The sequence below is a fragment of the Chroicocephalus ridibundus genome, chromosome 3 (genome assembly GCF_963924245.1).
Source record: "Chroicocephalus ridibundus chromosome 3, bChrRid1.1, whole genome shotgun sequence".
Taxonomy (NCBI): domain Eukaryota; kingdom Metazoa; phylum Chordata; class Aves; order Charadriiformes; family Laridae; genus Chroicocephalus; species Chroicocephalus ridibundus.
In genome coordinates, this window is record NC_086286.1 from 107,591,066 (window position 1) to 107,606,343 (window position 15,278).

The following is a 15,278-nucleotide window of genomic DNA, read 5'->3' on the forward strand; positions in this document are numbered from 1 at the left end:
AGCCTTCAGTGTATTTCACTCCAAGTGTCAAAACTCTGATTTCAGAGTCTTTTGGGATGATTTCTCTTAACATATAAGTCTTGAAAGTCATAATTCCATTAGTTTCTTCAGAGGTTGGAGAACAGCTTGCTTTCTCTTTTCTGACATAGATGTATAAATCAGTCCCTCCAGCATATTTCATTAAAATATAAAACTTGTCAAACTTCTTTTTATACTTTGTACAAGTTAATGTTTTAGGGAACCATAGCGTCCCTATAAGCTATGTGTTCTGTATATTTTCAAATTCTTTTTTTAAGCATCAAACAGTTAGTGACAAATCAGTTTCTGAAGAAGCTCTATTTAATGATTTTTTAGAATATTTTTACTTCTATTTCAAAAAGAATTATGTGGGTATCATACGCCATTACAATTGTCATTGTTTGCTCACATATAAATAGTCAGCTAGTTTTGCATGTTAAATTTGTTCTTCCTACAACGTGGACGAAGCAGAAAACTTGTATAACACACACTATTTACTAACTAATTTGAATCTTTGATGGTAAAAATCAATAAACCAATTTGCTAGAAAGAAATTGGTCTCATGAGCTTTTTTTATAAATTAGCTCTTAATCAGAGGGATGTTCTGTCCTGGTTTTTGATAATTACTGTAGAATGATTAGTCTAATTTAGGATTTGGGGCCATTGAAACAAGAAAATAGATAAAATTTGACCCTTATTTGTGTTTACTCTGTGATTTCTACGAAAAAACAGTCTGTGATTACTTACAAAAGGTCTCACTATCAATTAACCTACAGAACCAACGCCTTTAAGTAAAGCCATTAAATCTATTTCTAATCCCATTTTACAACACTGCTGTGGATTGAATGTATTTAAACACCAAAAAGCTCGCAGATCCCTGGTTTCTGCTAGAAAATACTTAGCCGTGAAGGGCTTATGATTTGTTTGGTACATCAGCTTCCTGATTTTTGTGATGCTTTTGCTTGAGTACAAACCTTACAAATCACATTCTCTCCAGGGTGGCTACAGGAAGCTGATTACTCTCACTAATCCCGAAATCAAGGTGAAGAGTATAGTATCAGACACATGACTCTTACAGTTAGGAACCTAAAATGATTCACGTCTTGTAGATCCTACTATGTATTACTTCAAGATATATTACTAACGAACGGGTAGATCATTACTGCAGACTGCAAAGGAATAACACGCCTCTACCTTTGTTCATGTATTCATCCCAATTCCACAGCACGATTACTTAAAAGACTTGAAGAATTTCTAAAAGCTTGTTTCTACCATATTAAAACCCTTCCAAGCTTAGTGTTCCTTTAGATCAAGTTGTATCAGTCCTAATTACCTGAATATACATCCTGCCCTGCTAGTTCAAAGTACCTAGGTGTATTTATTACCGAATCCTTCGACTGAGAGATACGCGTGATCTCAGTGGAGGGTCCTAGCCCGGATACCTCTTTGTCCAGCTGAACTTCATTCTCCTCCCCTTGTATCACTGTGCAAACCCTTTTTCTCAGGTTTTTGCTGGATCAGAAGCGAGGAAAGGTATGCAAGATTGTATTTCTTTGATTCAGGGCAGAATTAACAAGCATGTTATAAATGACACTTGGAACTTGTCCATTTTAAGAAATGTGCCTTGTTTCAATCAGTTCTGCTGAATGCCTTGCTAACTATTGTAACACTTTCAGATTAAAGAGGCAACGCATTTGATCCCGACGTTGGTTTCAGCTGGTTCTAGCTGTGGACAGTGCCAAAGTAAACAGGACCACGATTTCAGTGGGACCACTTAAAGTCAGTGCTTGTAGCGGTGTAACATATTACCAATTACAGCTCTTTTCCTGGCTTCATTACGCCCATGGAACTATACCAGAAAGGTTCCTACAGTTCATTCTTCTATGAAACAATAAACACAAATACAGGAAATGTAGAGGCCTTCCTTTTGAGCCCTCTGAGATATTTCCGATTCAGTACAACACTGTTCTACTTTTGCAGTGAAACAGTGGTGTAGGTATGGCCACAATTTGGAGGAACTGGTCGGAAGAAGATAGATTACAAAACAGGGGTCCATAAAGCACATCAGTTTTGAGTAATGAGGCTGGAATTTCACTAGCATGCTGGGTTATAATTGCCTAATCTTTTCAGAGTTGTTATGTGTATGTGCATGCATGTAAATTACAGGAAGGAGACTGAAGTCAATTCAAACTGGAAGTCTGTATTCTCAAAGAGGTGGTGATTGGAAAGACTTTGTGGTTGGAAACAGTTCAGATGAATTCCACGGATACATAAAGAAAACAGGCTCAAAATCTGGTACACAAAGGGGAACGTCAAGCAGAGAACTCTGCATCTAAAACTTCTCAAATGAAGTCATAGAGCCTCTGAACATTGCGAAGTATCATTTGCCAGATGTCAGACATTGTGGAGAATAAAGTGACTTCTGATACTCTGAGAACTTCAGTCATGATTGTAAGTGACTGCCAGCTACGTAACATATGAAGGCCAGACTTGGTAATGATGCTTTATGCAAGGGTAAATTACAAAGAAATAAGAGACACGCATAAGCTCTGTCAGTTCATGAACCAGGCTGCTTCAATAAGCTTTCCTGCATATTGTTCACACAATAATGTAGTAGTTTTATTTTTCGCTGTTGCACTTCCTTTTCATGGGTTGAAGACAGGACCCTCCATATGAAATGTAGGTATAAGTGAAAGCAGTATTTATTTCCTCATTACATCAGGAACCTTTAAAACACAAAATACCACCCCCCCCCGGCCAAGGCCTGACTCTGGAAGCATACATGCACATCATCATCAGTGCTACAAGAAGTACTTTTTAATGTAAAAAGCAAGAGTGTCAATAAACATGTGAAAGTGACTGGAGATTAATCTTGGAGCTCAGATAACAATTTATGCTTTCAGAGGCTACAGTGCAAGACTTCCCAGCCACTCCAAAATGCTGCAGAAAGTATTTATGAAGCGATGGTGAAAAGCTCTACAGAACCATCTCAAAAGGAAAGCTCTAAGTCAGCTTTTGCATGTGAGATAGTGACATCCAGTGGCGAGGTTGGTTAACTGTAATGATCTCTTCCCCTGATGCACGGGAAAACACCAATACCTGTATTTTGTTAAAACTCATAAAAATTTTTAAAACATCTTTAAAAATATTAGAAACATTGAAATAGACATATAAACACATTATGTGAGTTTGCTAAACAGAGAAACATACTTTGATACATTAATTATAAAAATGGTGCGTTCATCTACAGTGAAAAATTACATTTTGCTTCTAATTTTTACTTACAATAAAAGTAAGGAAAAATGTTTAGCTGTATTCAAAAAAATAGAACATTCCCTGAATTACAGCTGCGTTCTTTTCTATCTTACTCACACAAATAATCACTACTCTTTTTTCCTGACATTCCCAGTTCCTATAAAAAACCAAGAGTTCAAGATCTGAGCTTACGGTTCTCAAAAATCTACAAAGCAATTCTCCAGACTCTTCCTCCTTAGGATTCACAGCCACAGCAGATCACCATCTAACAGTTTTTTCTAGAGTAGATCCCTTCTTTTAAGACCCAGTTGATGAAAAGCAGTAAGACTGTCCTTCAAAGTTCTTTATTTGGACTACACAAAAGGATGCAGGAGACCTCAATTTACTGTCCTTCTGTGCCTTTGGGAAATAGGTACTTTTTATGGGAGATGGGGATATCCAGATCTCCTACCTACTAAGCTAGCAAATGCTCCTGAGGAATAGATAAATTCTTTTATTGGATCTGTTCCATATTGTCTGGAATCATCACATTCGCTGGACCAAAGAGAGGTGAAAATACACTCCAAGCTAAGGATATAGCATTCCAGTGGATGTGGAAAAAGAATTCTAGGTTCTCATTCTTGGAAACTCATCTCACCTCAGTTCTTAGTTTTCCAAAGGGAACGAGGCCAACTTCAAACTCCAGGAAGTTTGCCAACTAAATTCCGCTAATCTATCTTTTCACAGATTTATATGCAACAGAACTACTTTCTACCATCGTAAAGTTGCCAGATTAATATTACTTTGTCTCTTCTGATGTTTTTCCACGCTGGCTGACACCATGTGCTGCTGTGGAAAGACATGTTAAGGAAGGCTGAAGGTTTGAGTCACTGCCTGCAAGATACACAGAACCAGTAACAAATCACCTCCGTCTCGTCTCGCTCTCCGAAGGATCCAACTGAGCAGCTCCCAGCTTTCCTGTGTGCGTGTTCCAAACTGAAATAAATAGGCTCGTTCGCAAGCAACCTAAATTCAGGTCTCCCAATTAAAAGCAAAGGTATTCCACCAGACTTAAATATTTGGCTTTCATTCACTTATACGTACAAAAATCTAAGTAGGCAAAACAGTCTCTAAATTCACGATGCAATTATTTTTCGTTTGTCAGCAAGTAGGCCCTTATATTATGTTACTGCACTATCACTTCATAAATCCAGACACATAATGAAGAAAAGCCATGCTTTACTTAATTCTGAGGGTTTCTCCTATGGGTAAAGACACCTACTATTTTTTTTTTTTAATTTTTTTAAACTTAGCTCTTAAATGTTTCTTCAGCAGGGTTAGCTAGAGGACAACTCAGATAAGAGTTTGAGCCTTTCTGAAATGCAGAAAATGGGAATATATTTCTGACAAACATATATATGGAAACCATATTTCTGTGTTTGTAAAAATTTATCTTTTGTAATTATTTACTTATTATAGTTTCAGTAGTCAGGGAGGGTTTAAAAACACCAACCTTACAATTTCAAAGTGTAAATTATGAGATGTTCATCCTTAAAAAAATATCGATATAATTTTAGAATTTGGAGCTGTTTATACTTTCACTCAGCAATACTTTTAGAATAAAAAAAACCCATCACATTGATACTTTCTAAAAGAAATATTATCCACTTCCTAGCTATCACATTATGTTAGTGGTATCAGAAATCAACAGATAATATACAGCTCAAATGGATTTTTACTTGCTAATTAAAAATAAAGTGTCTGCTACTCACAGTCTAGGGCTCTTTGTTCTTCAACTTCGTTAAAGTGCTGTAATACTGCTCCCCATCAAACTGTTGAAAGCAAAGCTGAACTTTTCCAAACCAGCCCAGGAGGATGACACCTATCTATATAAAATCAGAGAGACCAGTCCCTTGGTCCTGACTATCTATATAAAATCAAAGAGACCAGTCCCTTGGTCCTGAAGACAGGTGCTAGAGCCTATCTTGCAGGCAACTACATACACCCTGTTCACTCCTTCAAAACAGGGACTGTTCCCATAATGCACATGCTTTCTACCAGACCACGAGATGCTTTCATGGAGAAGTGACGGTTAACGCTACCCAATACTCCATCAAGAGCAGCAACAGAATGGACAATTATGGGACAAGACAGCAAGCTCACATCTATTTAGTTTGCTGATATAAAGCAGCATAGCTATTTGTAACTCTTGATAGAGCAATGAGTGAGAACCATGCTACGTTAATCCATAGGAAAGGTAAAGAAATGGATCCTAGACTAACACTGCACTTCCCAATGCTGTGAAGCCCTCCAGAAACAGTCTCGCTTCGCCCTAACTAGGAGACTTGCAAACTCTGTATGCATAATCATCTGCTTATCTCCCTCAGGTCCATATTCCCATTATTGTGATGACTATTCAAGTATTTAAAATTAATTTCACAAATGCATACAAGCTTAAAAAGTTATTAGTGTTCTGCTTTTTTGTACCCAACTGTTCTTCACATTAGTCTAAATTCAATTTTGTAGATCATCCTTTCTATGCCTTAAATGGCATCTATTTTGGACAGAGGTTTATGTCTCCACACAAAGGTTTAACTGCTTCCAGATACAACTTCTACTAAACACATGTGGACAGTCTTCCATTGTGTTCATTACCACCCCCCAAATTTCCTTAATCCAAGTAAAACAGGTTACTCTGAGCAAAACTGAAGTCTTCTTCATTTTTACCAATTTTTCATTTTCAGTTATTTATTAAAAAAAAGTAAAGTGTATTAAGAAAAAAGGAACAAAATTGCATAGAATACTACAGTTTCTCCCCTTCCTTTCTTTTCTACAAATAAGCAAAAGCTATGAAAGTTTTACCCAGTTTTAAGAAAAGATATTTATCTAGCGGCATTAGTATCATGAAATGTAAACTGAAAAAAATGCAGAGATCATTTTGAATTACTTACAGAAATTAAGTACAAGAATTTAGCAAACTGGGAATTTTTATGAGAGGAAACATAAAGAAAAAATCTGATTAAAAATTAATACAAATTAACTCAATTTAAGATACAGGGGATGATTTTATTTATAAAATGCTACTGGCACACAATACACATAGGAAGTATGAAACTTGATTTATAAAGAAGTGAAATGCTTCATAGAAGCATGGATTCCTGAGGTATTCTGAATACAATCCCTCATTTTCTGGACTTCAACAGTGCTCCAGTTGGCTTATGCAGCAGAAGAGGATACTTGATAGACACACGGTTAAGACATAGTTAAAAGATACATAAGCAAATGGAAACAGACTGGAAGACTGTGTCTCACCAAAACTAACAGCCTTGGTCATGGTGGAAAACTATCTTACACTGAAGGGCACAAAGACCCATTAAGACTGGGTTTCTCAAATTCACAGCCAATTCAAGTGTATCGTAGATAATCTGCTTTCACCTCATTGTCCAGGCTACAGGTTGCAAAGTCCTCTTGACATCAGACACAAAAACATTCCTCTTTCTGGATAAGCATATAGAAGGACTGATTACCCAGACAAGCATTATTACAATTAAATAAAATAGTGTTAGGTGCTTTCACTTCTTTTTCTCTTTTTCTGCTTTCATTCTTTGCTGTAGTGTCTTCAGTTCAGTCATTACATTCAAAGTTTTGTAAACCCACGTGACCTGAAAAGTAAATTAAGTTTAACTAATCCACATTCATTTACTTATCAATTTAATTAAAGCATCCATATAAATGAGCACATACATACCACGATTATAATAGTATTCACCAGCAGTGGTGCTGAAAATACTAATGAAATAAACATTCCTCTTGAATCAAAGTATTGGTATTTAGAAAACAGCCTGAAAGAAATAAAATAAAGAAAAATAAGAGGAAGCTTTATTCACTGTAGTTCAAATAACATTAGACTTTCAGAGTAACTATTCAACATGGACATTGTACTTCTTGGGATCCCCAAGCATAGGCCAGCATTCTACTGTACTAAGTCAGAACAAAGAGATAGTTAATATCTCATCAGTTAAGAATATTTATTACAATACCAGTCTTTCTTTTCTTTAAGGTTTTACTGCTCAAAGCCCAAATAAAACAACCATACATTAACTAACTTAATGTGATTACATTAGTACATATATTTGTGCATCAGAAGTCATCCTTATCTTCAAGTGTCTAAAATTACTTTCTCAGATATTTTGGTTACTCATATTAGAAAAGACAACAGAAATAATAAATGTAGCGAAGCTGTAATTTAGGCTGTGTATGCCTGAAGTGGGACCTAAAGACTTACAATTAGATGCCTGCATAGAGTAGTGTTAAACACATAATTTCCAGTTACATCAGGGAAAAGTTAGTTCAGTGCTTATGAAAATAAGCCATCAGTTTAATTCTGGTACACAGACTTAGTAAAACATGCAAATTTAAATGTTTTTTATGTATATAAATAAACACACAAAACAGTAGTGATATTTTTGAGAAGTGGTGCTTAACTTCAGCTTATTAAACACAAACAGATACCAGAGAAAACCTAACACAAAAAAAAAACCCCACCACCAACGCTCACATCCTCTTCCCCTTAATCATCCCACTCTGCTTTTCTCTTAGTTCTCTGGCTAGTTAATTTACAGCCATCCATATAAACAGAGATTTTAAGCAGCACAATAAGCACATGCTAGCTATTAAAAATTACCTTTTCTTTTAAGCTGTCATAACTATATTGTACTGTATAGTTTTGTTCAAAAGTTTTACATCAATCAACGCAACAGATCCTCTGCCATCACATTCTACTGATGACACGAATGACTCAACGTTTTCTGGGAATTATATAAACCCCCCCATTTTTATAACATTTAAATGCAAAAAAGAAAGTGAAAACATTTACCTCCAGTTCATCGCTGCTAATTCATTTATATATTCAGCACAGTACACTAAGCCCACTGTACAACAAGAGAAAAATATTAGATTCAATATTTCTTTAAAAATAAACTGCCATCAGGTCTGCCACGTATACTAAAGATGTATATATATACCAGACATTAGAATTCCTTGAACCTCAGAAGATCAAACTACACATTTATTTTTCAATTGCACAAATCCCATTCCGAATTAAATGTCCCATATAGTTACTAAGTATTAAGTGATCACAAAACATACCCACTATATTACAAATAAACTCCTGCTCATCTGAGCTTATAGGAAAACTAAGCATGCAAATGAACAAAAAATAAAATAAAATAAAATAAAAATCAGTAGTTTTTCCAAGAATCTTCTCGGTGACTGCTTCTAAGTTATGTCTGTAAAAAATGCCAGCACTTCCCAAAACTGGCATGGAATTAAGTTATTATTTTAGAAGTTACTATGTCACATTGCTATATCTAACATTACTATCTGAAGCTAGGGTACTAATTATATATAACCATTTTCTTAAAATACAAACTTTGTTTGAATAGGTGAATAGCAGAGTAGTCTGCGGCTGTCAGGTGGAAACTGGCATATTCTTAATCAACAATTACGTGACATAATAAGCCACCAAGAGAGTAAGAAAATGCAGTGCAATCACGTTTAACAAAAAAGCAATACAATTACAAAATTTTAAGTTTGTCCTTGATTAATTTTTCACAAGAAACAAAGCAAAAAAACAGATTCAGTGACTAAAGATGACCTGCACAAGGCCATTAAATAACTAGTTTGGTGATATGAAGGAGTGCCTTGACAATTCAATATGCTATACTGTTTTGCCAAGATCTGGATTATCTCTGCTTGGCACTGCACAGTATAAACATACCTATAGCTGCTCCACTGACAAAGTAAACCAATGTGATAATTTCATTATTTCCACAGTTATTTCTGACCATCTACAATACAAAGTTATTTATACTGCAAACGTATAAAAAATAGTTCCGTTTTTTAAGTACAAACAAGGCTTGGACTCAATATGGATATTCTTATGCACTCTTCTGTTAGCAGCAAGTTTACATCATATCTCGGTTAAGAAGACAGCAATGATCAATTCCACTGCATTTCCCAATGCAGTTAGACCTTGCCATTCAAACTAGTGTTAGAAACACCAGAAATAGTTTAGACAGTCTAAAGTGAACAGCCTGTCATTGGAAATTCTGAATGTCTAACGTTGAATTCAAGAGAGAAAAGCTGGTATAATGATAAGGAACTTTCAGGCCTAATGTGCCATAAACAGGGTATTGCTATTTTGCCCTCTGTAGATCGTTTAAAACTCTGCAGTTACAAGTGAATGTATAGAAATTACTAAGGTATCTAGATTCCTTTTTGGGGTACTTAACCATATTGAAATCTTAGCTTTAGCTGACTTAAGTATTTGCAGTTTTGAGGAAGCTATGATTCCTCTCCCAACTTGACTAGTTCGCTAAACAATATTTTAAGAAGTCAGCATAGTCTTTAAGTGGCTTTTTGCCTGCAAATCTATTTCAATTGCTCATTTTTCTTGCAGTTGTGGCAGAACTGAGGTACTGTGTAAAAAAACCCAACTCAACAGAAAATCCACCCATGGCTAGAACCAAGGCACTGCTCATAAATACATGGCTCTACCTTAAGTCCGTGTCATCTTAGTTAAACCAAATATCCTCTGCAAAGCTAGGAGATCTTCAGCCTGTCAGCCACAAAGGCACAGTTTGGGCAGGCAAGGCCACTGAGGATTCTCAGGGTGAAGTCAGGTTTATCAGGCTGATAAACCCCGAGATAACACAAGCTGGTACTGCAATGCACTGAACCAGTCTTGCTGTTCCTCACACCTTCATCACAGCTGTCAGCCGGGCATATGGTGAACCTGCTCCAGAAATGAATCCAGCTGAAAGGTGACCATCTTCACTGAACTGCAGCATTAGAACAAGGCAGAACAAAAAGCACCTGCTGGCTCTCAGCAGATTTCTTTTCTGCTTCTCCAGCACAGCAACAATTTATCACACGCTGCATTTACCATGCAGAAACCTTACTTATCCAAGATCCTCACTAAGGCCAGGGTTTTAAGTCACTACTTCATACAGCCTTGGAGACTAAAAAAATACATATTTATAGGTCATAGCTTCTATAACAGCTTCTATAACATGCTTATAAAAGTTTATCATGTATAGACACGGGTATTACTACAAGCGAAATACTAATTTGCATGCACTTTATCTGCTGCAAAGTGTAAAACCACACGCTGTGCAAGTACATGAGGAAAACGGTTATCGTTAAGAGATGGAAAGAAGCTATTTTGGCAGCATTTGCCGCTTAAGCAATGCACATGCCCTTTATCACCCGAAAGCCAGATCAGGGAAGCGTGAACACAGTTACTCACCCATGCAGAGGAAGTGCCCTATTTGCACCCGGTAGTGCTGGAAAGAGATGCACGTTAGGAGGAAGCAGAGGACGTGGAAACCCGCCAGCCCCAGCAGCCACGGCTCGGACCAGTCCGTCTTCTACACACAAAACGAAAGGAGATTAAGCGTGTGGAGAGTCACCGAGCAGCTTTCCTCCTCCCGCCAAAGGATTTTTTCAGTCAGGGACGGCGCTCAGCGGCCCGTCCTGTAAGAAGCTGGGGAAGGAGCCGGCACCCCGGAGCCGGCCTCCCCCGCACACACCGTGGGGCAGTGCCTCCTTCTCCTCCCCCTATCTCCCCCGGCGAGCAGCCATCCCAGCCCCCAGCTCCCCGGCTTACCGCCAGGATGGCAGAGAGCCCCGGCGGACTACTTAGCGGCTGCTCCATGGCGGCCGCCGAAGTCTCGCGAGAAGACGCCCAACGGCCGCCGTGGCGGCCGTTGGGCGTCTTCTCGCGAGACTAAGGCGGCCGCCCATTGCCAGGCCCGCCGTGGCGGTCTGAGGGGGTTTGAGCAGCAGGGGGGGGGGCTTCCTCTGTCCCTGAAGGGCAGTGGAGGGGACAGAGGCTGTTTATTTCGCACGAGTGGCACTTGCTCATCCCCTCAGAGGGGGAAAGGATGGTGGCTGGCCCCGTATTCTGGAGGACGAGCAAAGCTGGCCCTCCTCACCCCAATGGCCGCCTCTCCTGAGGGCGGCTGCAGGTCGGAACCGCCTCTCCCGCTTCTGTGACTGAAATTGCGTTCCCCAAAACTAAGCCAGCTGTTGCCCGAAAATTTGGATCCGTTACCCGGTGTGCAATAGCCAACCTCACGCGCCAGGGTGAGACGTTGATTAATTTATTTAGGAGTTGCGCAAGGCTGGGTGCTTTGGTCGTTTCCCACAAATCAAGCACACCCATCAGGACTCTCCGAGTGATTTTCTTACACATTTTACAACATCATTATCATATTAGTAACTCCTACCTATATTTGATTCGTTAGTAATTTACATACGGCTACACAATCGAGTTATAGCTACCATGCATGCTCAGGGGAAGGGTCTTCAACTGGGTGAGGGTTGTCTTGACCTATGCGAATGATTTTAATATTATAATGAAGGTAGTCCAGCTTAGGACACTTAAGAATTTTAACTTTCCTGCCAAGTTGGCTGAACTTAGTACCATCTTCAAGGTCCATATGCTTGTACGTTCCAGGATGTGCCTCCTCAAGAATGGTAACAATACTTGCTTTCTTTGATTAGGTGTTCTTTCATTAATTCATCCTTGACAGATTCTAGGATAGAATCCTCATTATCTGTGAGTATATACATATGGCCTTTCAACACTAGTCACTGATAACCGTTTCAAGGATATACTTTGGTAACACTGCCTTTTCAGAAAAGGAGCAAGAAACTCTAGTTATGTTTTTAGTATTTGGTCCTGATGTTAGGAAGCTGGTGGGAGAGTATTTTTTTGTCATGATCTGCTCAATGAGGTCAGGCTGGTGTCAAGGCATTCGGGGCACGGTGGCTTGGTGGCCCAGTTTTGGTGTTGGCTTTTTGGTCTTCTCTCCGCAACACTCAGTGTCCAGCTTCAGCTGCCTTAGGAATGGAAGTGCAGGGAAAAGGGAGTTTTAAGCCCATCTGGAAATTTCTGACAAAAAACCCCACAGTTGACCACACCATGCAGGAGCTTAAGTCAAGTGAAAAATACTATTTTTTTGCCAAATGAAAAAAAATACTAATTACTTTACAATGGAAAGTGAATAAGACATTTAAAAGGTTAAACTTCTCATTTGTAACTCCTTTCACTGAATACATGTAAGTCTGGAAGAACTGACCACTCATAAAGCCCTATCACGCTTCAACAGAGATTTCAAGCTCATATTGATTAACTAAGTCAGGAGACTTAATGAATCTTAATAGGACTAGCTTTGTCAAGCAAACCATGCTGTCATACTATAGCTCCACACTCTGCTTTCATTAAATTATTTTTTCTGAGCATTTGTCTCTCTTCAGCATTTTTGGAAGTGCATGTATAGGTAAATATTACAAATACTTTTTTTCATTTAGTCAACCATATAGTCAAATACAGGCCATCACTGGGAACTACTCTCTTTTTACTGTCACACTTTTGCAATGTAATGTGAGATACCTGAAACTGAGGATGTGTTTCTCTGTTTTGCTTCAGGTTTTTGCTAATCTTTTTCTCAACAACAATAATATCTGGACGCCAATCGGCGATTTTACTTAAAGCATTGTAAAATTAAGTAGGGCGATGCAATGGTGGTCATTTCTACTACCATTCTGCTGTTAATTTTAAGACTGGGGGAAAAAAGATGTTTTAATTCCACACTGTAGATTGGGAAATAAGACTGGGAGAAACTGACTTGTCATTTGGAAAGTCTTACAGCTAATGTAATAAATCAAATGGTTTTGGATTTTTGTAAATGAGGAATCAGTTTCTTGTAATTGCTCAGTAATTGACTACAGTAACCATCTGGAATAGCTGAAGGGCTTCAGTGAATGAAGGATATAATAGTTGCTTTATGAGCAGAATATGCCGGTCAGTGGTGAATCTGTGATGCAGGCAAGCTGGGTGGATAGGAAATTAGTGGCTTATTATGGCTACAACATACTGTATTAAAAAAATCATGTAGCTTTTACCATCAGCTGCTGTAGAAGTAGTGGAAACATAGGGAAATAGGAGTTGCTTCTTTAAGGTTCACTACGATAAAGTCAATAATGCTGTTTGTCAGCAGGTGGTAGCAGATACATAAGTATTACTAGGTCTTTTGCATGGTATAGGTTATCTTTATTTTTAGTGGAGAATGAAATGTGAAACAGAAAATACTTAAAAGGCAAAAACCAGATACATTGCTTTTTCATAGGGAAAAAACCTGTGTATTTGTCCTTTTATAGCTTCTTCGCAGAGCCAGTATGCTACATTTAAATCTGAATTTTAAAAATACTTTAGTAACCAGAAATGTACAGTACCAATGATAATACATAAATATTTCTGTTCTTGTTAGTATAAGTAACTTAAGTAGTTTCTAAAACTCAGTCTCAGTTTTCCATGTAATTTCCATGTAATTCTCAGAAACTCAGATTCCTATGTAATTTCTTTCTACACTACAGTATTACCCAAGTAGACTGGATGAAAGATCAAAAAAAAAGTAGATTGATAAATGGAATTTTTTTCCCTTTTAACAACTGAAAAACTTCGTTTGCTTTATGTAAGAAAGGATCTAAAATCAGATATTTATCTTAAGTTTACATTGCTGTAAAAACAAGCTGGGTGATGAAAAAGCATATTTTTGATAAGGAATTCCAAACTTAAATGCTAAATTATGTTTCCAGTGGTAGCCCTAGATGTGTGCCAGCAGATCTTATGGCGCTGTACTAGACATATTTTGGAAGTGCTATTTATACTTGCTGCTGAGGGAAATGCAGCTCCGATTCTCCGCAAGAATGGAAAAGAACTTTTGTTTTTGAAGTTCCCTACAAATATGGGAAATGCTTCATTTCTCCTCTTTTATTTGGTGAGTCTTTGAATTAGCAGATAGTTTGATAACTTTTAATGGTCTTGCTTCATTAAGATCCTAAGATACAGGTTTGCTTTTGTGATAATGCATTTTTAGTTCCTACCTTAAGAAGCTAAAGTGCTTTTCAATATAAGGACCATATTTAAAATACCTTTGAAAATGAAATATAAATTTCTGCTGTCCTTGTGCTGAACAAACCACGTCCTACACCATTTTATTCTTTGCATTTGATAAATTAAATGTTCTGTCTTTGCAGGGTGTTTTCCCTTGTAAACTGTATTTTATTTACGAGGGATGGGGTTGTCTTGAGTTATCTCAGCTTTTCAAGCTGCTGTGGGTGAAACAATTTACAACAGTCTCAATTTAAACAGGCAGTTGCTTGGGAAAATGTTACAAGGAACTTTCTTGTGTTTAAACATGAATTAAAATATACAAAATGCAAAATATAAATAGCTTATAAATGTCTTAGTGTGATGAAGTAGGTCAATGTGACAACAGATGCATCCTCTGTTTCAGAGATTAGAGGTTACACGTCAGGATTGTTGGATCACAGCCTGTGGTTATTCTGCTGTCCTTGTCCATAATAGGCAAGTTGATCTGTAGCCAGCTGGTCTCTGAGGGTCTTCTTGGCAGTTGGTGAGGCTTTGGGTGTCCCTGAGTTTGATCTCCTGGCAGACATCTCCAAATGCAGAACCAGGAATTCTTACAATATATTGTTTTCAGGAGCACTTGAGTTGTTGACTGCACCATACAGATTTGTTGCCCCATTGTTCCTTGGTTTGTCACGTGGATTGTTACTCACAGTCAGAATGTCTAGTGGGAGGTGTCCCTGCCCATGGCAGGGGAGTTGGAACTAGATGATCTTTAAGGTCCCTTCCAACCCAAACCATTCTATGATTCTATGATAATGTGTGACTGCAGCCTTGCCAGATGACAGCTTTCATTGAGTTATGACCAGATCGAGCCACCAGGTACAGAAGTTCATCAACCTCAGCAACTGTAACCTTGACAAACAAGTGAAGTACCTGGGCATCCCTGGCCCGATACACTTCCGAACAGTTAACTCAAGCAACAGTAATGTAGTAAAGTCTACATAACTTTTATTCACTACTTCATGTGGGATTCATCTCATCAACTGGATCTGGGCAGATGTGGTGAAGATCTTTCTGTGAGTGA

The 15,278-nt window shown here is 38.0% G+C and overlaps 1 protein-coding gene across 1 annotated transcript; it reads right to left on the reverse strand.

The window, feature by feature from the left end:
• Nucleotides 1–6,297: 6,297 nt before the first annotated feature.
• TMEM18 (transmembrane protein 18) lies at nucleotides 6,298–10,984 on the reverse strand. The gene is made up of 5 exons (XM_063330395.1): nucleotides 10,922–10,984; nucleotides 10,562–10,682; nucleotides 8,129–8,183; nucleotides 7,001–7,094; nucleotides 6,298–6,914 (listed from the first exon to the last, which is right to left on the reverse strand). The coding sequence occupies exons 1-5, from the start codon at nucleotides 10,967–10,969 to the stop codon at nucleotides 6,825–6,827; spliced, it is 408 nt and encodes a 135-aa protein (XP_063186465.1). The 5' UTR covers nucleotides 10,970–10,984; the 3' UTR covers nucleotides 6,298–6,824.
• Nucleotides 10,985–15,278: the final 4,294 nt, after the last annotated feature.

Bases quoted from the DNA above. Each gene is read 5' to 3' on its own strand.
- TMEM18 (XM_063330395.1), bottom strand. From the start codon at position 10,969: ATGGAGCAGCCGCTAAGTAGTCCGCCGGGGCTCTCTGCCATCCTGGCG. The intron at 7,095-8,128 runs GTAAATGTTTTC...TATTTCTTTCAG, and splicing joins TTAGCAGCGATGAACTGGAG to GCTGTTTTCTAAATACCAAT. The intron at 6,915-7,000 runs GTATGTATGTGC...TTTACTTTTCAG, and splicing joins TGAATACTATTATAATCGTG to GTCACGTGGGTTTACAAAAC.